This window comes from Castor canadensis, chromosome 7 (genome assembly GCF_047511655.1).
Source record: "Castor canadensis chromosome 7, mCasCan1.hap1v2, whole genome shotgun sequence".
Classification (NCBI taxonomy): domain Eukaryota; kingdom Metazoa; phylum Chordata; class Mammalia; order Rodentia; family Castoridae; genus Castor; species Castor canadensis.
The window spans coordinates 13,393,728-13,421,120 of record NC_133392.1 but is presented as its reverse complement, the minus strand read 5'-3'; the positions used below and the strand labels follow the sequence as shown (position 1 = coordinate 13,421,120).

The window sequence follows — 27,393 nt, the reverse complement described above, 5'->3', positions numbered from 1 at the left end:
TTCCTGGTTACAAAAATTAATTTGCTTAAAAAGGAAAACTCTTTAAGCATGGTGTTCTTTTCAAATGATACATTTTCTACTGTTCTTGGAAAAACTGAAAATTAAGGAATCTCCAAACTGGTAAAGACCAAATGCAACCTAGAATGAGCCCTAAGAACGCGATACTTTTCCCCACAGCACTGCATACAGATGACAGCACATATGTTTTTAAGATGTCGTCCTATTTTGAAATTTAATGTAAATTCTTTCTTTCTCTTTCACAACCTATCCTTTCTCATTCCTACTCCACCTCTACTAAGGAAAAAAAAAAAAAAGGGTCCATATGCAGATACAAGAAAATGGGGATTGGGTGAGGAAACAACAGAATTATTACATGAAGTTTTTAATCGGAATTTTACAAGAGTTTTGCATAAGACTGAGAATTACTAGCAATCTATTTTTACTTTACACATAATGTAGACTTTTAAACTAGGAAATATGCATTTTTTACAATATTTAAATTTGAACAAAAGCAAATTATCGGGACTCCAAATAACTGAAGATTTAAAGAAAGGTTGTCCTGGTAACAAATATTGGTGGGGTACTAGCTGACATCCAAGGCAGCCGGGGGGAGAGAGAGGAGATGAAGGCTTGGCATTCTCCGATCATCTCATTATTGTTCTAATGAGGAACTTTGCTCTGGGAATATCATCTCAGCTACTTTCACATCTTTTGTCCTCCTCCCTTCATCTCCCTTTCAGTTCTTAATTAGGCCTTAAAGAGCTCACACTGCCCTTTCAACTGGCTACTGCTCCTGCTTAAACACCGCGCCTTCACCGACAGGTGTTGGCACCAGCACAGACGACATACAAACTTAATTACAAAATACTACGTCCAGAAGAGGAGAAAATAACTTGGTGGATGGCTATTACTGGAGAACTTCATGTAAATTACTTCAAACATCTTATAATCTTCAACATAAAAATTGTTCAAATACTTTTCCTCAATGACAATCAGTGAGAGGATGAGCTTTCTCCTCTTAATTGTATCTTGCAGTAAATTAACAACACCTAGTAATCCTTTAACTGTCGTTTAGAATAGTTGGTATTCCACAGAAAAATAATCACACATCAAGGATTCTTTTATCACCTTTAAATCCTTTAGCTAAAACAATTTTCACGTTTTATTTCTTTAAAGAATTCTAAGGATGCTTTTAAAGCAATAAACTACAAGATTCGGAAAAGTACATTTACAAGCACATAGAAATTGTAATTAAGGTTACTTAATAAACAATAGCTACATGTTAAATCGATTTTTTGATGTTGCATTTTGTTTGAGATTAAGTAGCAGCCTGACAGAATTCATTTTACTATCTGATCAAAGGCTGACTTCATATATTCTGACATTTCTTGCCAGACTGCCATATTATAAAGACTTGAGTATTTATGAAACATCAAAACTTATGAATCATTTACATAAAACAGCAAAGACACAGCATAAAGTCCTGTGCTTCTAGAATGTTTTCTATAATTTTAAAGATAGATAACTACACTTAAAATAATTTTCTAAAATAAACTTTAACCCCACTTCAACTTCTTTAAGCAATATCACATCCTAGAAAATTGTGATTTAAAATCACTTAAAAAATTCTTATTATACATCTGGATCACACACATTAAGGACAGATGGTTGGAACAGCAACCATCAGCCTCTTGAAATAAAGGCTCTATTTCTGTTAGTCAGTGAGAATTTAGTTCTCTACCAAGAATATTTGCCCATATTTCTGTAAAGTGACTTATTCCCTAGGTTTAATACATCTAGAATTGACTGCCGATGCAGGGGAACTCTTGAAATCCAGCATTGGACTTTAGAAAACAATAAAATGAAGTTCATATATCTAAATAATCCTTGCAAAAATTTAAGTCCATTTAGCTTAACTGGTTGCTGACAATCATGGATATATTTGGTTTTGTTCTGACTTGGAAGATACATGTCAAGTACTTGTTTTTTCAAATACTTTCCTGGCTACCTGGGTCTCTTGCTAGAAATGCTTTTGCTATTATTAAATGTTAACAGCTTTATTCTTTCTTCAGTCCTTCTCCCAGCAACAACCAAAAGCATGGATCTTCTGCACATGTTCTTATTTCATAACTATAATGCTGACTTTGACATATAGCTCTCCTGTTGGTTTCACAACAATCTGCAAACAAAATATGCATCCTAGTTTGGCTTCAACTGTATCTATGCTTGCTTGAACTTTCACTGATCGTATCAGAAGCCATACTCTTGTATATTAAAGGCAAAGTCTGAATTTCACTTTCTTTCCTTCTTCTCAAACTACCAGGCCAGTCTCTAATTCTTCTGTAACTTACACTTTCAAGGGGAAGGAGGCATTTTTAGGAATGTGTGCCAGAGAGACGGCAGCAGGCTTGTTCTCTGACCCCTCAAAAACTTACCGGGATTTTCCTGAGGTCTTCATTGCTTGTCGGATTCATAGGAAAACTAAGTAATAAAACAAAAACATAACCGTTAAAAGTGTGTCATAGTCCATATGGGAGGAAACACAAAAATAGAAAAATTTTAACCAACATTGAATAAAAATTTCTGAAGCCATAACTTACTCAGATGAGCTACAGAAGGACAAACAGTATTTACTCTATTTTCTTAACACATGTATAACTGTAAACTCTGAAGGAAAATTCTCCAGTTAACAACAGAATGAAAGAATCATATATCTAAATAAATAGTTTCTGAACATCTTTAAGCACAGTGGTTTTACTCAGTAAGAGAGCTTATAAAGCTAGTTTTTATAATATGTTATGCATTTTACATATATACACTCACCTCAGGCATTTCTATATAACACTATGGAGAATTAAGGAACCTTAGGTTTGGAAAGACTATAGAATGAAAGAGTTAAGCCACTCTGTTTAAAATTAGCGGTATTGGGAAAAACTGACTTTCAAACATTACCCTATCAATGAGAATGAATTTAGAGTGGTAGAAACCAGTTCTGTCATTAATGAGATTTCTAAGTACCTAGCTTTCAAGATTTAAATACCAGACTGAAATAGACCAAAACAAAACAGATTTCCTCCATGAGAATAAGAAACATCACAGCTGAACACTACAACCATTTTCTTCTTTGAAACATGTCCATTAGGAAGGGGCCTACAGCCCAAGAAATGCTCAACTTCAAAGCCATCTGATGAGTAAATATTTCATCGGTCCTCTTCAAGCTTAATTTTTTCCCAACACTTGAGACTATTACCCTTAGAACCGCTACAAAGCATTACTGTCTTAGCAGTCTTTTTATTACACATGCATGCACACACACACAGACTAAACTATAAGTATATTATTTTTTCATTATCTGCGTATTATCAACAAAATAACTAGAATCCTTTGAAGATTTAAGAAAATCACTTTTAAAAGTCTTGACTGTGTGACAGAAAGTATGGACACCGGATATCCTGTCTGGAACATATTTATAATTACGGGTACATATCATATCACATCCTAAGCTGCAAAATCTACAAGGCATATGTACACATACAACCATATCAAGAGAATTTCCCATATAGTCAAAGGTTCACTTGTTACAACTAAGATTTGTAGAAATGACTTCCCAAGAACTGGCAGCTGACTTTTCCTAGGTAGAGCCACTGTGGAAAAACTTAGTATTGCAGTAGAGGTGGGTAACCCGGAAAACAAGAGTGAAACCTACATTGTGCCACTGAGGCTTATGTGGCTGCCACACTCCCACACTGCCTGCCTCTCACCATCCTTATGACTTTCTGCATAGCCCTGGACTAGTCCCTGCACCAGCTAAGCCTCAAGAGTCTGACAAAGAGTGACTGAGAAGAAAACAATGACAAAAACAAATTCCAAAAAGCCATTATCACAAACTCTCCCTTGGTCTGCAGTGCCCTAGGAGCAGTGTGACTTCCATCATCTCCACTTCTCAACCCACAGTAGTGGAATGAAGGGTCCTCAGGGACCAATCTCTCCTTGCCCCATTCAAGAAACACATTCTGCCACATTCCTCTCCATCTGACTGAGGTATTCTCAAGGACAAAATGACTTACATTTAGGTTTGACAGTATACCAAGGTGCTCAGGAGCACAGAAGGGGCTGAGGGTCCTGCAGCCAGGTGGTATGAATTCAAATTCTGGTCCTGCCTTGCACTTGCTGTGTGACTCTAAGGGAGTTACTTCACTTTGACTGTGTCCTGGTTCCTTCACCTATAAAACAAGGTTGCCAAAAGTATCTAAAACATCTAACTGCTGTGAGGATTAAATGAGTTAACGTGGAATCACTCAGAACAATGACTAGCAGATAGAACGTGATTCCACGTTAACTCATTTAATAAACATGTAGCACTTAACCTGTGCTAGACACTGCTTTAAGCACTTTACCAAAATTAACTCAGTCTTTTGGGGGGAGGTGTCACACAGTCCCATACTGTCATTTTAAGCATAAGGGAGCAAGTTACAGAGAAGTCAAGCAACTTGCCCATGGTCCCTCTGCTGGTAACTGGTAGGCCTGTCCTTCTCTGGAATCTGACCTCTCATGGTGACACCCAGCTCTAGTCCTGTACTCCAAAGACAGATCTTCCTGAGCACTGGCTGCCCTGAGGAAGCCCTGACTATGGACCATACAGATTAGTCTGCCAGTGTCACCTCATCCTGATGTAAAGCTGCATTTGCACCAAGCAGACTTGATTTAATTCTTAAAAGCACATGGAGAAAAGCAAGGCTCTCTTTCAGCAATTCAGTAAGGAAGGCCTACATCATAGAAAAGACAGGATTTGAGATTACATGAATAACAGATATAGCCAGCTAGAGGAGGGCTCTGTAGACATAGGCATGGCGGTGTCACTTCAGGCCACAGGAGATACGAACACCAGCTACAGGGGGGCAAGGAGTTCCTAAGTCCAACCTTAGGACCTCAGACCCAATCCATGGAACAAAAGGCAGTTTTTTGACAAGGTTAACCTTTCCTCGTGTTTAGCAAACAGAACACCAGCTACAGGGGGGCAAGGAGTTCCTAAGTCCAACCTTAGGACCTCAGACCCAATCCATGGAACAAAAGGCAGTTTTTTGACAAGGTTATTAACCTTTCCTCGTGTTTAGCAAACATTTCATATTTGGGGGTATAAGCTGCTCCACTACATCCTTGAGAATGAAAATATTATGACTAAATACACTTCAGTATTTTTCTCAGGAAGAAATCACTGAACTAAGAAATAGAAGTATGTATTACTATGTACGCCCGCTTATAATATGATGTTACACTATTAAAGGTTTTTTAAGAAACAGGCATTTAGAACAAAGATTTTATCAAAACGACAAAACTAACAATAGGAAGTATACAGTCACTTTCGCCAATGGAGCTCAAATGGAACTCACTGACTGCCTGCAAAACATCTGAGGATTTTTAAGGCTGCCCTGCGAGGGGAGGCATGTGCAGTGTGGCACACCCCAGCCCCTTCCCATTGTACCTGGGCGTGTGAAGGAGCTGAGATCCCAGCTCCGCACAGTACACTCTGACTGAGGCGCTCTCACTGGCTATTGTCTGGAATCCAAAGGCCAAGCCCTGCCTTGTGGTCTGCTTTATGCACACACACTGACGTGTCAAACACATGACCAACTCAGTCATTCATGGCTGCCTTTTTTGATCTATCTTTACGGGGAAAAAAAAGAGTTAACTGAACTGGACTGAATTAGCTTGGTGAAAAATAAAATGTCTCTATTTATTGAAGTGTGGCACCAATTTGTGATATCTTTCTTTTTGTACTGCTGTCCTCATGTCAGACAAGATATCAAGTGATACAGTCTGACTGCTCAACTGAGTTGTGACATGTTAAGGAGGATGCCTAAATACATTTAGGCATGCCTGCACTGCAAAAGAAGGCTATATACATTGAAATTCCAGAATTTCAGAAATTTAATTTTAGAACCAAAAACATTTCGAGCTGGGAGAAGATTTTAAAATAACCAATAAAAAATATTTCAAATTAATATGCTGAAAAATATTTTAAACTAATAAAATGTTTTAACCTTAACATTCTGAAGTTTTTAGGCAAAGGCCTCAATATTTTTATATTGTGATATTTGCAAATTTTAAAGAATTTTCCCAAGTAATTACAATTCTAAAATTTGAAACATCGAACTATTAAGCTATCAAATATTATACTTCTAGGAATCATTAGTATCTCTTCAATAATATCACTTATTAATTTATCTTGAGGTTAGAATAAATAGTGAGTAAAGAAATAAGAAGTAAATTGGTGAGAGACTGAATTTTTCCTCCAATCTGTGCTATAGACTAGTCTTTCATACATAGTTCAGAAAACCAAACCCATCTTTATGAAATGATGAAACTGACCATTGCAGTGATCACTAGGGCATTTGGTAGTGGTCGAAGTGTTTTTCTTTTTTAAACACATGTACATTCTTTCAGAGTAAGAAGGGAATGAGCCTATTCAGAATGAGAAAGTATAAAGTGCTTCTAAAGACAAAAAACCCACATAAGAACAGATCTCTACTACAGTGGTTAACAGTGCTCCTAATATGCAAACCAATCGCCCTCCTGCCTCCAGGATGCTAAATCTTTAGCTCTTCAGAAGACATTTAAAAGCAAGTCTGACTGGAGTATCACTGTACCTTCCATGTCTCTTTCCAAACATATTCCTGCTGAAATTACAAAGCAAAATCCATTATGGCTTAGAGCTTGACCCATTTTGTATTTAAGATATGATTCCAGAGGAGTGTCACCTGGCAAGGAGGAGGACAGGAAGGGAGGTGGGGCCGGGAGGAATAACTTTCACAAGCACTGGCCAACTCCTTATTGTGTATCATCGTGTATGAGAAATAAGTAGAACTTTTAAAGCTTCAAAGGAGAACTGACAGTACTTATTTTCAAAGGACAGCATCCTATTGATCTTGTCAGAGGGAGAGGGCTCTAGAGACCTGGGGCTTCACTTCAATACAAAGGCAGGTGGAAAGTGGTACACACTGGAAACTGTAACATTAAATTTTTAATGAGTCTGAAATGAGAAATACCCCCTTTACCATTCATCAATACATTATTTACAATGAAGTACAGAAAAATGACACTAGTATTTAATGAAGATCACAGGCACCTTTCTGAGCACTTTAACTCAATCCTTGTAAGAATAGAATCCTATGAAGTGAATGCTTTTAAATTTCCACTCATAGATAAAGAAACGGATGCAGAGACGTTAAGAAGTTCACCTAAGTAACATAACTGTTAAGTAGCAGAATCAAGTTGCAGAGAAAGACAGAACAATTCCACAGTCCAAGCTCTTACTTAGCCATATACTTTCTTTATCCCCAGAGGGACTCCAAACTGTGCAGTCCCACTGTGAGTTCCTTGGTGGGAACCCAGTGCAATTTCCTGAGTTCTTCCAACCAGCAGTGATTTAGATAAGTCTTAGACTTTGCCTTAAAAACACAGAAGAATGGGTGAAAATTAGCAGGACTTAAAATAACCATAACCCATAACTGTGTGCATTCTTTCCTGCTTGCCTGTGCTGTTCCACTCTGCCCCTCCTTGCACCACAGGTGGCTGACTTCTGGACAGTGCATCACCTGGGTTCCCTTGCCCACTGGCTTCCTCAGGCTCTGCCACTAGAATGTACCCATGAGAGACTGGAGAGCTGAGAGGAGGAGAGGCAAGTGTGAATTAAGCCAGCTCTACCCAGTCACCTCCTCAGTCCCTCCCCCTGGGCCACATCCCTACTTACAGGCCCCACTGCCACTACAGCTATTCCTTACACCTAAGCCCATGGAGGTACCTTCCAGACACTGGTGGGCCCTGGTGCTACACTATCCCTTCCTGATGTCCTAATCCTGACCAAACCTCCCACAAACCTCTCATCAACTATCCATTTTGAGTGTTTCCTTTGAGTATCCATTTATTTCCTGTTGGGACTCAATTGATAGAAGAACACACATTAACTACTCACTTAATAATTTGAAATGACTCAAGATAAAGGTCTGTTCTGTTTCTTATTAGAAAGAAGGGAGGGAAGGAGAAAGGAGGGAGGTAAAAGGAAAGGAGGGATGAAGGGAGAGAGAGAGGGAACCAAAGGAAAACAGTGTATCACAATTATTCACATGAATTATCTATACTTCCTAAATTTTCCCTTTAATTTCTGGCTTATGCCCTATAACTATAACTTCGTTTTTTTCTTCTCCTATTTTGTAAATGATAATTCACTGCAAGCCACAAAAAATTTCCTGGCCTGCATTGAACAACACTTTTCAAATTCACAGGAGACTAGAGTTCTTTAAGTTCAAAATTATTTTCAATTTAGGATTTTATTCTTAAAGATTCATTGTTCCTGCAGATTTTGAAGTGGTATAACTAAAGTGACTACCACCTTGTATTTACCCTGCCTTACAATCTTAACACATTTCACAAAAAAGAATTTCTCTGAGCAGGTTTCCAAAGAACAGTAATCAATAAGGAAGGGTACAGAAACTCACTGTAAAGTCTCATCTACACTCAAAGTCCCCTCTGATCACTCCCCCTCCCCTTCCCATCCCCCTCCTATAAGGCCTCTCTCATCTGAGCTGTCTCCCATCAGAGCATATACATATCTGTGATATATCTCTGTGATATTCTAGCACTTTGGCTTTGCCAATCTCAAACCCAAGTCCCTGGCTCACAGACCTTCTGTGATCTCCCAACATATTCCCCCACCAACACTCACTGCTTTTTGGACAAGGGTCACTGACAACCTACTTTTACAAGGGTGACGCCTCACTCTCCTCAGCCTCTCAGCTCCATGTCACCCACTGACTGTTCCTTCTTCCTGACACTTTTTTCCTATGCTATCTGGCAACCTGAATCATCTCCTGCATTCCCAATTACTCCTTTTTCTTACCACCTTCCTCTTTTCAAGGTAGAGGGAAATGTTAGTTGCTTCTTAAAGTTGTTTTCAGATCTTTCTCTGCTCTACTATGGTGACTTCATTTCTCCGTTACCTCAACAGCCACCACCACAGTCTCTTTATCCTTTATGATACCAGGCTTACAAATGTGTACGTCAAAGTGAATGTGTCCCAAACCAAGCATCATCTTGCCTTTTAGATAGCTCTGTCTGGTTATTTTCCTCCCTCTTGTACAACCAGTGCTCACTTTTGAGCATTCAAAGTGAAACACTGGAGACACCCTGCAACCCAGTCTCCAGTTTCCATGTCTCAGAAATCACAAATTCAGCTTCAGGAAGGATCTCTCATTATGTCCTCACTGCTCATCTGCACTACTACCTTTCTGATCACAAGACCAAATACCCCCACCCCAATCTTGCCACACCTGCTAACAGTCTGCCTAACCCTCCTTGTCCAATCTAGCACAGGCATAGCTGACGACAGCATTCTCAAGCTCAAGTCTAGCCTCAACTGTCAAAACCTTTCAGATCTCTAATTTCCTCCTGCATAATGACAAATGGCAAACCTTGTAGCCTAGTTTTCAAAGTACTAGGCTCAGTACCTGGGTACAACCTATTTAACTGCTATAAATTTTATATTTTTAAATTTCAAAGAATGAAGACTAGAAGAGGGTTAAAAGAAATCAGTGCGGAAATGTCTTGTAGGACAAGTGTGATTCAAATATAAGGTACAAAAGTTTGCCATGTCTGTATCCATCCATCCCCCCCCACCAGGGCTTTCCATCCTTTGTCACTGGAAGCCATCAGAAGGAAGGAGCACAGATCATTAATTTTTATCAGTCCTCGCATCTCACACTGTGTCTACAGCATGACTGGTACATAAAAAAAAATGGATGATGAATAACTAAATACTCATACTTCATAAAACTGGTAAAAACTGGGATAATTGCTGACTGAAAAATCAATGGTAAGTCAATACACGTCCCACCAACCAGACAGCAATTCCTATAAGAGCAGAAAAAAATAGTTTTTCCTTAATGACAAAGATTACTTGTATACAGATCTGAGAGTATGTTAATGCAATGTTTTTCAGTTCTTTTTAAGATGGGAAGAATTATTCCAATATTTACAACTGCCAGTAAGAACTGAAACAAATTTTCAAATGGACTGTCTGCCAATAAAATCAACTCCGCTAGTCAGCTGATTCAGGATACCAACCAGCTTAGGTATTTGATCACAATACAGATTAGTGTGAGCTTCTTATGGGAAATCCTAAAAACAGTTATTTTCCTATTTCTTATTCCACACAGGTTACACATAAATGGGGTTTAAAAAAAAAGTTCTCTAATAATCCTTCCAAAGCCCTAAAATAATAGAGTGGCCAAAAAGAGATTTCACCAGTGCACATTTCAGTTATGCTAATTATTTATATATCGCAGAGGCAAACAGTACTGAGAAACAAAGTGAAACTTCATATTATTCTTCCTTTGGCAAAGAATTCAGAGCAAAGTCAAATTAATGATAGCATGAGTAAAATACTATATTCTCTCTTCTGGGGCTGGGCATGAACTGAACAGTCAGATGACAAAACAGAACTAATACATAAATGTCTATGGGGATTAACAGTAATTTACTTATTAATATTCTCATAGGATGCCTTTTATGAAATCTCAGAGGCAAGACAATTAAAAATTGTGGTCAGTGACACCAAAGATCATGGAAAGCAAATCCAGACCTGGCAACTTTTCTATAATAAATGGTAGCATGTTGCTGGAAAAAGTCCTAAAATTTGAAGGATTTAAGGATATCTATGAAATGAAGGCTTGTTTCATCAAGAATATAGTATTTAATCAACTTTAACTAGCTGGGTACCAGTGGTTCACATCTATAATCCTAGCTACTTAAGAGGCTGAGATCGGGAAGATCACGGTTCAAGGCCAGTGCAGGCAGAGTTCATGAGACTCCATTTCCAAAACAACCAGAGCAAACTGACCAGAGGGAAGGCTTAAGCACTAAAGGGTCTGCTTTGCAAGCATGAAGCCCTGAGTTCAAACCCCAGTCCCACCAAAAAAAATAAAATAAAATAAAATAAATTTAACTATTTTCTTCTATTAAAAAAAGAGAAATAGTTATTTCAAAGATAACCAATCAAGTAATTCACAAATTTCCAGACATAAGCCCTAACTCCAAACGGATCCCAATGGAATATTTTTCTAAAACTCCTTCAACATTGAGATCCGAATGGATCCCCAACTCCACTCTTCTAAAACTAAGCTTCTCAAGCTTTACCTCTCACAAGAGAATAAATTCACCAACATGCACACAATTCCTTTGAAGGTTTGCATTTTACTCTACAATACAATCGTGTCTCTGATATAAAAATAATCTTCTCAGCACTAGGAGAACCTGTGCTGTGTTTATCTTTTGCTCTAAGGAGGCCCTGGCCTACTATCTGCCACATATCATCGTTTTGGGGGAGAGGGGATTTTAATTTTCGAAGCAAAACAGTAAAACTGGGAAGGGATGATGAGAACCAGGTACCAGAACCAGCATCACTGCATCTCTCTACAAGATCAAGTCCAACCCAGCAGCCTTAACCTGCGATTCTGTGAGGAAGTGTGAGGACAATCTGGGCAGAGGTAACTGTTCTCAGAGGGGGAGGCCAGGCAACCCTGGGACACTCCGGAGTCAACTGAAAAAGGCCAGAGGGCCTCCAACACCCATGGCCAAGATGCCCCAAGCTGGCTGTCTTTGCCTGAGACAAAGCCATGCCTTGGAAGAGAAGTCACAGTGTCCCCTGGTCCCCAGGAGGCCTCAGGTACTCCAGAACAACCTAAGGTAAGGACCTTGGCTAGTTAGCACCCATGTCCTCAGTCCTAGCCCTCTGCAATTTTCAAGAGGGGTATCCACAGCAGCCAGACTTCTTGGGGTGATAAAAGCTTCAGGCCTTTAGGCTGGTTTCTTTATGAAAGCTGGGGTGAGAAGCCCAGCCTTGAAACACACTTAATGATCATGAGTCTGTTTCAGTGGGGTTACAGAATTGTAGTTCTACTGGAGAAGAATACGTTCCTTTGCTAAAATACACTCTGCAGGCCCCACTCCACCAATAGACAATCTTACTGAAAATTGTAGATTGTGCCATACCTCTCAGCTTTTTCTAAATGTTTCCTCGAGAACAAAAAGAACTATTCAAGAACAGTAAAAATGCAGCCTCCACTAATTTGAAGATTGTAGTTTTAATACATTTTGGTAGCTATAAATTTCTTATAACACAATAATCTTTCCACTGTTCTGCCCCTACAAGTTTTATAATTAAGGTTACTTTCTACTGCAGAAAGTTCCATCCTGCATCTCAAATCACACTCAGAAATGCAGCCCCACTGGTACCTTCCTCTGAGTCCCTGCATCTTTTCCTATTTAGGTAACTTGTGTGCAACAGAGGCTGCCTGCTGTTTTCCTAAGACAGTACTCCAGCACACCAATCCTACGCGGAAGCCTCCACCTCCTCTAGACGTACGTGCAGATGTGTCACTCTGCTCTGTCTAGTTCCTATCCCCACTACCACCTCCAATCTTTAACAGTTTCACACATGTCCCCAGGAGTTTTAAAACATTAATTTTTTCCCTTCACAAAAGCCCTTCTTTTCTCTTTTCACACATCCATCCTGTGAGACTTTGCTAATTCTACCTTTCCATTATGCCTAACCCTACCTACCTAACCTCCTGCAGTTTTTTGTTTGTTTGTCTGACACAATCTTGCTATATAGCCCAGGCTGGCCTTAAACTCACAATCTTCCTGCTTCCACCTCCCAAGTGCTGGGGTTACTTACAGGCATCCACTATCAAGCCCAGCCTAACTGTCCGTAATTTTTATCACTTACCAACATACTACCAATTAGGAAAATTCTTACATATTTTCTTCCTAACTGTCTATGGCCTTAAAGAGAGACTTTGCATGCATCCTTTGTTTTGTATCACAGTAGCAACAAATTCTTTTTGTTTTTTATTTATTTATTTATTTTGGCGATACTGGGCCTTGCACTTGAGCCACACCCCCAGACCTCAACAGAATTCTTATATGGTAAAGGACAACAACATATAACCAAATAAGGGAAAAAACTTCCATCCTTTGTTATGAAGTTTGAAAACAAGTGTCTCTGTTTTAGAATGCCACCTTATATACACTGTCCAGTAGTCAAAGGCAGCAGCCTTGGAGATGGTATAAGAGCCTGTCCATTTCTGCAAGGGCAAGAGATATTGTTCTATGAAATAACCTGATGACAATTCAAGCATATTTAACAATCAAATTTTGGCTGTATATTTTTTTCTGTTAAGTAAAAATATTTTCTCAAAAACACAAAATGAGAGAACATTAATAATACAATTAATATTACTTTAAGCTTGAGTCCAGGAACTACTTGAACAGAATCTTACATTTGGTGAAAAACAAATTAACAAAAAGGATACTTTTGCTGACAAAAAAATGAGAGAGTCCACCTTCAGATCCTGGTTAGAAGAGAAACCAGTGCTTGTGTGAATTTTCTAAGGCAGATACCCTTTTCCCAAAGACTCTGAAATGTTCCAAAAAGTTCTCAAAAAACAGCATTTATCTTTCCTTCTGTGCTAACTTGAATAGCCTTCTTGAACAAATTCTAATTTTTTTAAGTTGAGAAGATATTATTACTTGAGAAAACTCTATCTAAAGCAGTCGTTGAGTGTGACACAGCTGTTGTGTGCCACTTGCAGGCACACCATGCAGCAAACACGACTCTCAGCACTTCTGTGCATAATCACGTGATTTAACCTCCTCTCTACCAAGGCTGCCATCCCCATTTCACAGCTGACAGAATGAGGCTTTGAAAGGCTGATGAGAAGGTCCTTCAGCTACTCAGCAGACTCAAACCGAGACCTGACTCCTACATCTGAACTCTCAATTCCTATTCTATACATCCATCACAATATTCTACTAATATACTTACATTTCCATATTGCATTGTAAAATACTGCATTAAAGAACTGAATCAAGTATATTTCTGAATCAAAACTTAAATTATGTTCAGTATGTGTGTCATTTTTATTAATTTTGGGCAATTAATTTCCTTGAAGATTAAAAAAATCTATATGAAACACTGTGTGCCTCTCATAAACACATACATGATTAAGTGAACACCGCACTCCCATACCAGGCTCCAGAACAAAGAGTTCATTACACTTAATGCTGAGCTGCTGCAAGGCACCTGGTAATTGGCGCATCATAGCCTACAGCAGCAAACACGCTTCCTGAGGAATCCACCGGGCAGGGAACGCCATGGGACATAGCGTGCTAGCTCCAACTAGAAAAGAAATGGTGAAATTACTCGGTTCTTAGTAAAGAGCTACTGATATAATAGTATATAGTCACTGTTTATAAAATACTCCTTCAAAGCATAGCTAACTACTTTTTTTTGTTGTGCTGTTCTCATTTTTTTTTTTTTTTGAAACAGGGTCTTTCCCAGGCTCGCCTTAAACTCACAACCTCAGCACCCCCAGAGTGCTGGACAGGTGACCACCATGCCTGGCTCTCTGATCACTGTTTAGATGAGCTTTCTTGCTATTTACTAAAACTGATTTCCCAACTTATAAAATCATATTCAATGGTCAAGATCAAGTTCAAAGACTTCTTCCTTGAAGAAACATTTCCCAATTCCCAGTAGACTGAACTGTTCCTTCCTCTGCCTTTCCACAGCAAACTCCATGCCCCACCCACTCTGTGCTGATTATGGCTCAGTTCTTATGTACCACTTTCCATAGCTGAGGGGCTAGGATTTAGCACTCTACAAATCACTCCTTCAATCTGCACTCTCAGTCACAGTGGAGCTCTAAACATGTCTGTTAAACCATAAAGAAAAACTGGCAATCTGAATTGTTTTACTACTCTAAAAAAGCCAACCTGATTCAAGAAATTGTTATTCAAGTGATATTAGTATTTTTATTAGGAAGATTTCTAAGCTTAAAATAAGTATATAAAATGTATTAAAACATTTTATTTACTACATTAAAATATTTTAATTATTTGTAGTTGTACAGTACTACATTATATTCAGTACGAATGAAATTCATCCTTAAAATGTAGGTACAAGGACACAAATTTCAAATATCTGGATCATAATATTCCTTGAAACCAATTAAATGCATGTAAAAATTATTTCATTATCAAATTAACTGTTTTATTTTATACCACCAGCAGCTATTTGAAACACACTGACTACAGGTAACTATTACCACAAATTAAATACACAGAAACTCTACCTTTATTTCAAAAGGTAAAGCTGTACTGTCATGAAAAACAAGTAATCACAGGTGATGTGTTCCCAGTGGCCTGAGTTGGCAACACTGTCCTGGCAACTCCAGGAGGCCTGGAGAAGTTGTATGCACTGCAGTGAGTGCCCACTGTGTAAGAAATGCAGGTGATTCTCCTGGAGAGAAGCAAGCAGAAGGAGCCCAAGAAGGTAAGATTTGGAAAAACCAAAACCCCTGGCAAGAAACATGTAAGGTAATTACAATGCTACAATGAAGATACTTTGTACACACGTCCATAAGCAGTTATTGAAATTTGCTTTGTGTTCAAAGAAACCAAAATTTGTTAGTTTAAAAAACAAAACTTTCAAGAACTATTACTGTTTTTATACTAATTTGTTGTCTGAACTCAAAACACATAATTCCTACTCTCTAAAACAAAAATCTGAAATAAACTAGATAGATAGTACTTTATGGGAAAAAAAACCCTCAAACCTCTTCATCAACACTAAAATTCCACTACTCACCTGACATTATTGTACTAAATAAAAGTTTTCTTAAAATGCTGCATTTATCTCATCAAATCTAAGACACATCATTAGAATAATTTTGCTCTTCTCCTTACCACCCCCCAACACTATTGCCCCACCCATCCAACAGCAGAACAATGCGCAAGCATAAAACGAAGATCAGTATTTACACACATTTTTCTATAAGCTCAAACAGCAGGATTTGTTATCTTAATAATCCAGTTTCCTTGTATATGGTAAATATTCAAAAATAATAATGAAAATATCATTTGATTATTAGAGTTGAAATTCAGGGAAGAAAAAAATCACCCTGGACTAGACTGGTGTAGCCAGGCTAAGACAGAGGACATGGGAAGAGTTAGGAGTCTCTCAAGGGCCTTCTTTACATTCCTAACCTTCAAAGCGTAACATTTTAATAAGAAATGCTTACCGAATATGGGAGTTTTCTGAACCAAAAAGACTTATACCGCAGCAATATTGAAATTAGCAGGAAATAACTAGACTGGGTATCAATAACTGGAAATATCAACTCTCAGAGTTGAGGCAGCATGGGAGCCTGACTGGAGGAAACTGGCTGATATGTAAAAACCAAACTAGACCAGGGTGGTCTCCTTTCTGGCCTCAGTCCTGACCATTTTAAAGCCAACAATGGAGAAAGGTTAATCCAGAATGAGCAATTTTAGCCAACAGGCCATGCTGAACAACCAATGTTTTAAACAACTGGGAATCACACAATTTATGTGTTTCTAACATATTTTTCTCAAAATATACAGTTCATCAATAGCAATTAATAAAATCTATGAGTCTACATATAACAAGCTCCTTTGCTTCTTGGTTTCACAAAGAAATAATTCTCTCAAACTCTACCTTAAACCAAAAAGCTTATTATTGATTTGTAAAAATTAGCACACTGGGGTCATTGGAATATAATCTTAATGCTTCCCTATCAGAAACCTCCAGAGGACTAAACGCACTCTATCTTGTACTTGATCATATCGTAACAACCTGCTCTCTTTAACTATTGGACTCCTTATGTGTTATCCTGTGTCCAGTACCTAAGAGCTCGTTAATTACCTAAACTATATCTCCATAGGTCTTGTTAATTACCCGTCTCCTGTCTCAGAGGACCTTGTTAATAACTTGTACAGTCTCTCTAAAGAGGTCCTAACAACACATTAAAATTAAAGATGCTTTTCTTTTAGCACCTGTCAAGTGCTGTAAATTGAGAAATTTTCACATCAGTTTATTAGCCTGCAGTAGTTTTTGTGGGGTTTTTGGCGTGTTTTCTTCTCTCAAACACAATCTTTCTATATCTCAATTTCTAGGCTAAAAAAAAAAAAAAACTTCGCAAAGTTTGCCTTTTTTGTTACAGAGCTACAGAAGGTTTTTTTGTTTTCAATTTTGGAGACTATAAATATCAATTTGCATTAGTGAGTTAGCAAAAGGATGGCATGGTTGGTATCTGCAAATTAACCCATTGGGAGATGCCCCAATTAATGAGATCTATTATAATGAGCATTAGGATGACAAAGGGTAAAAAAGTTTCAAGTAGTCTCTGGGGAGTCAAACACCAAAGTTCTAGTTAGTGTGATGGGAGCTAATCACATGACATATTTCTTGTTCCCAGTCACTGTTACAGTGGAGACATTCTGCAAATCCCTGGGCACTAATGGATTAAAGGCTCAAATTCATCTCAAAAGTTTGTGTTTTCAGTCTCATAAATGAGGCTACAGATTTTCAGCCGTGTAAAAGATTTATGGCCTACCATGAATAACAGGCAAATAATCTTTAGACAAATATGAACTAAAGTAAATATTGCTATTAAAATAAACCTTATTCACAGAAAGGTTTATGACGACAAAGATTGAGCTCTAAACTGATTCAGGGAAAAAAATATCTATAAGGGACATTACAAAATGAAGGTTTAAAAACTATGAATAAGATTTTTTTTCTTCAGGATCATGTTTACTTTTTCAAAACAAGATGTAAGCTTACAATAACAAGTCCATTTTTATGAATGCTACACAACTTCCAACTAAAGGGTACTGCTAGTAAGTCTATGGTAATTTCTGAAAATTAGAAACACACTTAAATACACATTCTGGGTGACCAGTTTTTTATAGTGTCTAAGAAAAATGTGACACAATCATAGACAGAAAGTGACCAGCTAAAGAAGGAAAAAAAGAAGGGAGGGAGGAAGGAAGGGAGGGTGCTCAACCTGTTCTTGAAAGCAAAGGCCATACTGCTGTGCAAAGTTATAAAATATTAGTGATGAATATGAGGCCTTACTCTTAGATACTATTTCTGTATGCCCTAAAAACATTTAGCCTAAGTTCACCAGCTAAGAAAGTAGGCTCAATATGACAAATGGGAATATATGATCTAATAAAATCAGTAATTCCAGGAATAATATAAAACACACCTTTAAGTTATCCTAGAACAACTAAGAGCATGCCACGTGTATTCACAACTGCAGCAAAGCAGAAACTAATGAAAAAAAGAACACTGCTTGTGAAAGTCACAAATGGACTGATGTTCCTGAAACAAGTGCTCTGGCAAAAACTGTCTCCCAGTAGTTCTTGCTCTATGATCGGCTGTTCTTCTAACCTATGTTAGCTGATCACACAAAGTAGGGTTATATTACTAAAGTTTTCAATTTTTCAGAGTAAGATACATGCAGCAATTTTCTCTTTATGTTAATGAATTCCCTTACCAAGATGGAGATCCAAATGAAAAATATATGTAATAGGGTTTCTCTCAATTGATTATGGGTAATATATAAATACGAGTTTTTTTTGCCTCCTTTAGCAGTATGGGGGATTGAACCCAGGGCCTTGTGCCTGCAACTCTACCACTTGAGCTACACTACCAGACCTTTTCTTTTTGAGATAGGGTCTCCCTAACTTTGCCAAGGCTGGCCTCAAACTCATAATCCTCCTGCCTCCACCCCCAAGTATCTGGGATTACAGATGTGCACCACCATATGTGGGTATAAGCATGTTTTTAAGTGTCATTCACCACTTTTGATGGCCAGGTTTTAACTCAATCCTGGGAACCAATTCATCCACAGATATTTTAAGTATTAAACAGATATTTCTGCCTCCTCTTCAATGCCTACTATAACCTATGTGACTCGTGCCTAGATTCAGCCAGATTAAATCTCTTTGTCCTCTCTGCATCTGTTTTAGCCAAGATGCCTTCTTAAGTGTGTCTTCAGTCTCATTTAGAGTCTAGTCCTCTAAACAAAGCTAATGGGACTATATCTGTTCCAATGTGAGACTAACAACACTACTCCTGATCCTCAGTCATCAAAAAGAACCTACTGAATGTTCATGAAACAGGCCATGCAATTTCGACCAGCACATTTTCAACCTGACTGATCATCAGTAAGAAGTTTTTAAAATTTTGATTTTCCTTTCAGGACATAGTCACTAAAGAGTCCAATTGCACCTAAACTGAGGTCCAAACAAACTATAGTTTCAAAACTCTCCAGGAGCCCATAATAGTCAGCACTGAAGTGATACACTGATCTAGGTGCTGCTGAGGGGCCCCAAGGATGAAGATTCAGCATAGCCATTTTGACACTTGTACAGCTCAAGGGGAAGGCTGTAAGGCCTGAACACCTCAAACATCATGTAGCAATTATGTCTTCTCTATCAGCAGAAATCCAAAGACAAGAAATACAAATTATGACTCAAGAACGCATAGGAATTTTTAGCTTCAAGGGTAGGCAGACTCATGACACTCAGAGACAAGTTAAGCATTTACCCTATAACTGAGCCCAGGAAGGAAGACAGCACAGTTTACAAGCCCATCAAGATAGAGGGGTGCACTAACGAAATTTACTTACATCAGTGAGGAATAGCAAAAGAAAAGATGAAAGAAAGTAGGTAAGAGAAACTTAAAAATATGATAAGCCTTAAAATTCAGGAAAAGTTTGGATTTGGTGCTGTAAGCCAGCAGTTCGTAAACACTTTTATCTAGGCTTTCTTAAACAGAACAGAAGGCGTGATGGGTCATTTGCCTTGCTTAGTAAGATAAATAATTTCAAGTGCTATAATAAATACATGCAAAACTCTCAGCAACTTAATATTTAGAGAATCTTTCAGGCAATGTCCACCTGGTTGTTCCTGGTCCAGTGCCCTTCCACATGAGTTCAGAGACCCAGGCTCCTCCTATTTTATAGCTCTGCTCTTCTTCCAAATGACCTCTCCATTTAGCTAGTGCTGGGGTCAGCATGCTATTTCTGTAAAAGTCCAAAGAAAAAGGTCAGCCACAGTGAGGCTCATCTGTTATTCCAGCACTCAAGAGGCTGAGAGAGGAGGACCTTGAGTTCATCCCATCAAGCTACACATCAAGTTCCAGGACAGCCTAGTCTATATAGTTAAGACCTTGTCTCAAAAACAAGAACAACAACAAAACTGGCTCAGTGAACATACCTAACACATATCCTATCCATTTCCATTTTTCAAATTATTTGTAATTTGTCAGAAAATTATTTGTAGTAAATAAATTATTTTAAAAACGATAAAACAAACATCTAAGCATATTTGGTTTTAGAAAATAATACTCTGCTGGGTATAGTGAGACCCAGCTACTTGGAAAATAGAGGTTAAGAGGATCACAATCATGGCAGCCTGAGCAAAAGTGTGAGACCCTATTTGAAAAACTAAAAAGCCTGGGAACATGGCTCATAAGGCCCTGAGTTCAATCCCTAGTACCACCAAAAAAAAAAAAAAAAAAATTTTTTTAAATAATAATATTCTGCTGATACAAAAAAGCATTGCTTTCAAGTTAGGGGAAAAAACATTCAACAAATTAGTTGATAAGTCAGTTAATAAGCGATGAAGATAAAATTTCTTATGCTAATGATGCTAACCTACCTGTGATTTTTTTTCTTTATCAATAAATACGCAACAGTAGCCAGGTGCTGGTGGTTCACAACTGCAATTTTAGGCACTTCGGAGGCAGAAATCAGGAGGATCACAGTTCAAAGTCAGGCTGGGCAAATGGTTCATGAGACCTTATCTTGAAAATACCCAACACAAAACAGTGCTGGCAGGAGTGGTTCAAGTGGTAGAGCACCTGCCTAGCAGGCATGAGGCCCTGAGTTCAAACCCCAGTACCACAAAAAAAAAAGGAAGAAAAAAAACAAGAGTAGCAGCAATTTCAAAATACAAACACTTCAATACCAATAATAAACTGACATTTTCCTAAAAATGACAACTCCCAACTATACTTCCTTGTGCACGTGCACTAGTTCTGCAGATGCCTTTCAGGAGACAGCTGAGATGTGTTCAAGGCACACACATGCTGCATACTAAACCCAATTCCATTTCCTTCTGGGTGCATAGCTACCCCATCTCCTAACTGGATGCAGTGGGGTTGGACATGCTGTGCTCTGGCCCATAGGACCTAGGTGGAAGTAACAGACAGCACTGCAAGGGCAGGTTGGTCCTCCTTGCTTACCCTGCTGCACTAACCCTGGAGGCTGTTCCTGAGAGGCTGCATGGGCTGCATGGGGCAGAGCACCCACTTTTTCCATTCTCATCTCCATAAACTGTTTTGTGACAACAGTGAGCAATAACCTTTTACTGTGTGATAAACCAGAGATCTGGAGTTGTTTATTACAGAAGATATCTACCCTAATACAGAATTCAACAGACTCTAGAAATATGCCATTTACACTATAAATACTAAATTTTAATAACACTGTAAAACTCACTTCAATTTTTTTCCCCAGTATTAGGAAATTGAACCCAGAGCCTCACACATGCTTCTATCACTGAGCTACTTTGCCTTAGCCTCCCAAGTGCTAAGGCAAAGTACCACCATGACCAGCTACTCAGACTTTTAACAATGTTTGTTGCACATTAAAATACACACATTTAATTTTATGGATTTTTTTTCCAGTCCATTAGAAAGATCTTCATAGCCCACACTGAGCTGGAAGCAGGAGACTGACAGAATGAAAGTAACATTTTAGGAAATTTACCTGCTCTCCTGTGTTCATTTGTTCAAAATTTCTAACACCTGTTGCCTACCACGCATCACATTGGAGATGAAGGGCAAAGGGATGAATGAAATGCAGGCCCTACCCTCAAATGGATCACGACAGTGGGAGAGAAGTGATGTAAGCCATTAGTAAGTTAACAACAGGAGGCTCACAGAAGATATGACTTATTTATGCAATAAAATGCTACAGGCTCAGGAGATTACTACCTCTCCCTAGGAAAGGTTTCAAAGAAGCAGAGGCTAAGAGTGAGAACACTGAACTGGTAACTTTGGGAAAAGTGTTTCAAAGAGCCCCTCTCTTCCTTGAAGGAACCCAACATAAAGCCTAATTTCCTCTAGCAGTTTTCCACAAGGCTGTGGGAACTATTCCAAAAACAGAAGCAAAATGAAGTGTAAGTATACTCTGTGATTTTCAACATGATTTCTTCAGGTGAACTTCACATATATGAAAAATAAAAATCCTGACTTCTAACAGAATGTGCCTTGATACATTTAAAATTTGGATCATAAAGAAAATCTCTAGTTTGAACCACAGATTATTCACCTACAGGGTAATAATATACTTTCCACTGACCTGCAATGGAGATAAACAACATCCATTTCCACAGCTACATATTTTAGTCTGTTCGGAATTTTCACAAACGCTAGTCACAAGTGCCCAGAAGACACTAGAAATAATATGTTTAGCACTGATGGGAAAATAACTCACAACACGTATCCTAGTGATGAGTCTACAGCTTCAAAAGTATATTCGGTTTGGATGTTAAGTGAAAAATTTTAAAAGTCCCATATAACTAGCAGTTGTATTTGGAAGATAAATCCGAATGCTAGACATTGCTACATAAAGACTATCTTGACCATATCCTCCCAAATTCCACCCATGACAAAGCTACTTGCTGAAAACATGAATGGCACCTTGCCTAGGTCTATTTACATTCGTGTCTTCTTTTTACACTAAATTAGTTACCCCTTTATTGCTGTTTTACATTTACCCCAAAGATGGTTTGTGACACAAGAATTTACAAATCTGGCACCTCATAAATATGAAGAAAAATGTCTTATAGTTAAAAAAACAACTATCACGAACACTTACATTTTATACATAATCATGAAATAGGTCTAATTTTGATAACAATAGCACCATATTGAAGTAACCCAGAACTAAGTCTAAGTCTACCAATGGGCCACACACACTTCTCAAGCCCATGGCGGCACGTGTGCACAGGCAATTAAAGATTTGAGGACACTTACTTTTTCATACGCTGACATACTTTTAAAACATTATTTTCCAACTATTTCCCATTGTGTTGCTCTTCCTTGACTCTAAAATTACCTAAATTACTCAATCTCTAAGTTATCTCCGAGTTGTTTCCAACAATCTTCTGCAAAAAAAGTTCAGCAAAGGGGGAAACAGCAAATATGTTTCTATTTACCCCTGTAATTTAAGATCTAATGAAATATGTGAAGTACACTATGTGAAATACCAATATATTTTAGAATAGCACATCAAAACTATAAATTCTTCAATAAAATAGATACCATATGATAAAAATTTGTTTCTCTAGAGTACAGTTATAAAAATGGAACGTTTCTAAAATCATAGCAAATACTCATTTATTGGTAAAAGAAAACAAGAGAAATGTGCACTTCCCTCCAAAAATTTTAAATGCAGGGTTTTTTTTTTTAATATGTCAAAGAAGACATACAAGAGAGACATGAAAGACCAAAGCCTAAAAAGGTGACTGCTAACACAACTTTTTCTCTTTATAGTGGGACAAAACAAAGTACTGTTTTTTAATAAAATGGCATGAAAACAAATAAAACATAATACAGGCTGAGTATCCCTTACTCAAAATGCTTAAGATTCAAGGTGTTTCAGGTTTCAGAGTTTTCTAGACTTTGGGATATTTGCATAAACCTTACATTCTGAGTATTCCTAGCTCAAAAATTCAAAGTCTTTCAAGACTCCAAAATCCAAAACTCAAAGAGTTCTATCATTAAAATATCAATACTTAAGTATTTCTTAAGGAAAAGCACTTCAGATTTTAGATTTTTGGATTAGGGATATTCGACCTATAAGCAGTCACCATTTATGGGTTCTGTATTGGGGACCTGGTGTTGTGCTATGAATTACACGTACTATTTATCCTTACCTAATCCTACAGCTTTGTTTCAAAGATGAAGATTCTGCGGTTTACAGAGGTCATAGCACTACTAAGCTAGGATTCCCATTCAGGTCTATTCATTTTATATTACTGACTAAAGGAAAAGCTCCCATTCCATGGCAAACATTCTACCATGCTCCTCCATGATAATTACCTAGGATTTCATAGCATTCACCTTAGTCTTTGCTTGAGACTTAACTGGATCTTCCACCACTGACTTCTACAAGCTCCACAACTGTAAACTATATTCCAATGTACTCAGGTCCAACTTCTATTAAGAAGGTAAGTGCCAGTATAAATGAAGATGGGTTTGGAAATCTAACCTTTATCATAGTGTTTATTCTGAAAACTACAAATTGTCATATAGATCCCTTTGATTAATTTACAGGGTGAGTGAATTCCAGTAAACATTCACAAATCAAAAATCTTTCTCATCAGCCATTTAATGAGAATAGTTAACATCTATTATGAAATCATTACTGCTTAAGGGAGTATGTGTTAAAGAATAGTCCATGGGCTGCTATTAGTCTACTCAACCTCTCCAGATAGCCTATGAATTGATCCCTGGAAAGTATCTAGAAACATATTTCTGACCTGAATAACACCATGGGTTATTCACTCTTACCAGATCTCATCAAAAGCTATGCTATTTCCTCCCATATGGCTTACATAAATGGGAATAAAGCAGGGTAGAGAATAGGAATCTTTTATCCTTCCAAGATCAGTTCAATTCCAAGCATGTATGCAACACTATTTGGCTCTATAATTAATTATTTAAAAATAATAACTTTTCTCAGGTAAAAGGACTTTAACATATTCCTGCACTTAGCAGGAATAGCTTATGCTTTTTTCAAGCACCAGCTTTTCCCAAATGGCACAACTTCTCCTATATTAAGCTTACCTTGAAGATGGCATTGTATTTGAAGCCCTGAATTTTGCTGTAAACGGATTAGTTGACTCATAATCAAAATAGTCCTGCCGATTTTCACTAAACGCATTGGGTGATTTCAAATCACAAGGACTATCGGATCCCCCGTTGTTAAGCTTGTCAACTCTTCTGCTATCTTTTTTCCCAGTCACTCTTTCAAACAGGCTCACTTTCTCTCTTTTCTCTCTTTTATTTTCTTTTCTTACTTCAACTGATTTTGAAAATAAACTCATGCTGCCATCCCATGATTCACCGCTTTCTTCAAATGGATTTTTCTTCCTTGGCAGTGTTGCAAATTTTTGGGGTAAAGAAGCAGTCACATTTGTAAATGGGTCATTCTGTCTTCCAAAAGAGGATTCACCTTCATCCACAACGCTGTCAGGCTGGTTCATTTTAGAAGTATCAAAACTCAGTGTTCTTCTATGTGGAGACTTGAGACTTCCTACAAACAATTTTGTGGTTAGTACGTAATCAGTGACACATCACAGCACACTGTTTTGACACATTCTGTGTGCATTCTGCTGCTTTTAGAATGATAGCAATTTAAAGGTTTTAACCTTAAAAATAATCAAGGAAAACAACCTTAAAATGGTAAGGTATAGCAGTCTGAAGTATCTATGCTACTAACAATTAGTGTACCATTCGACAATTAGTAATTACTCAGCTTACAAACCACCACATAAAAAACTACAATGTCAAAACTAGAGGATCTACTGGCATGATAATGCTGGAAATTCTCAAAAGACTTTTTTTTCATCATTAGCATTAAATTTCCTTTCTTCCTTCTAAATATAAAAGTTTTTGGACGGGAGTTTAGGATAAAATGGGATGTCCATTTAGACTTCAGCCTTTTGAGACAGGAGAAACAGCAGTAAAAAAAAAAAGGAGGCGGGGAGGCAAGACCATGAAAGGAGACTGGGACTCGTTTTATGATCGTCTAATAATAAAAATCCAAATGCAGACAAGTATTGCCTTCAATAAACCCATCAATTTGGAGTATAGGAGGCACTTAATCAATGTTTGGTAAGTGACTACCTGTAGAAAATACTACCAAGAAACCACAATTTTTATTGTCTAACTTTAGAACTTAGACTATAAGAACAAAAGGGCTGTTGAAGCAACTGAGGGTACAACAAGAAAGGAGGTGACACTTACCACTTTCTGGCACTGCTCCAAAGGAATCTACCTGGCGACTGAGAAGATATGTTTGACCTATGGCACCAGACTTCAGTTTCTCAGAAGAAATGTGGGACCCAGTTAAATCAGACATTGAGTGCGCGGAAGAGAGCCGCTGAGGACCCAAGAGAAAAGGCTTTTTTGGTTTGGGTTTCATCTGGGTTCCACTTGAAAATTCAATATTGGCATCAGGCATGGGAGTACTTGAAATGATCGCAGAAGAAGTATCAGAAAATGTCCCGTCATTTTTTCTACCTTTCATCTTATCTTTTAATTTTGCAAAAGGAGATCTTGTTTTGTCCTTCATTGATAAGTCAAACATACTCGCTGTCATATTGTTCCTCATAAATTGAATATTGACCTTTATCTCACCCCTGTTTTTGACTCTTTTTCCTTGTTTGGATTCTAACCTAAACCACCTTAAAGAGAAGAAAAAAATCTGTTGTAACATGAAGAGAAAACATCAAGCTTTGTTATATACCAGTAGCTTTTTAGGTGAAGCTGCCACACACAGAGGCAATCCAGCACCAAATGAGAACCTAACCAGACATGCTTAAGTCACTGTTTAACTTAAAAACTGATCAGTTTCTATTAAATACACTGGAATTTGTCCAGCATGAAAAGGTTTTTAGATAATCTCTCCCTCATAGGACTCATGACCTAAGGGCACTTGTAGCATTAAAAGACAGTGAGGCAAAGATTGAAAGAATTCATCAATTCAAATTATTTCTGAGTCTATAAAATGACAAATGATTAATTTTAATAAAATAATACTTAGTCCCATTCCAAAATACTATTTAAAAGATATGTTAACATTAGAGACTACTACATACAGTTTGCTAATTAAAACTGCAAATGATATAATTTAGATTCATATAAAATGGAAGAGTCTTTTCCTGAATAATATATGCCAAATGAGTAAATCACAAGAAGGGACAACAAATCTTGCGAAGTTTTCAAAGAGGAAAAAAAGGCTCAAATACTTCTGTCAGAATCTATTTGCCTCACTTACTACTGCTACTGCAATGCTACCAAACAAAAAGGACTACCGATGTACCAAACTTCAGTGTATCACAGAGCCCATTTTTAAATGATGTACGAGAAGCAAAGTTATTTTGGTTCTGTTTACAGTATTTTTATCTATGGGAAATTCTCCAATTGTTGGTGTCACAAGTGGTCATCTGACAGGGCAAACAGCCAAAAGAAACAGCAAAATCAAGTCTAGAAGAGCTTCCTTAGTGTTTTCATATTACTTAGCAATGAAGCAGGAGATCCACTCTTGCAGACATGGTATTATTTAAATATAGCTCTAACAGAGTATAACAAATTTTCTTAGCTACAAAGGAACACTGATTTAATTTTACATTAGTTCTTTCTTTCATTGTTACCAACTGGATACGACA

The 27,393-nt window shown here is 37.7% G+C and overlaps 1 protein-coding gene across 3 annotated transcripts in view; it reads right to left on the bottom strand.

Annotated features, from left to right (window-relative positions):
• Window positions 1-27,393, bottom strand: part of Rab11fip2 (RAB11 family interacting protein 2) — a 39,829-nt gene that overhangs the window by 7,750 nt on the left and 4,686 nt on the right. For all 3 annotated transcript variants that reach the window (XM_020183359.2, XM_074078215.1, XM_020183358.2), the window contains exons 2-4: window positions 25,970-26,409; window positions 24,788-25,256; window positions 2,436-2,481 (exon numbers count right to left, since the gene is read on the bottom strand). In XM_020183359.2, coding sequence (XP_020038948.1) covers window positions 2,436-2,481; window positions 24,788-25,256; window positions 25,970-26,409 — 955 coding nt within the window. The remainder of the gene's footprint in view (window positions 1-2,435; window positions 2,482-24,787; window positions 25,257-25,969; window positions 26,410-27,393) is intronic.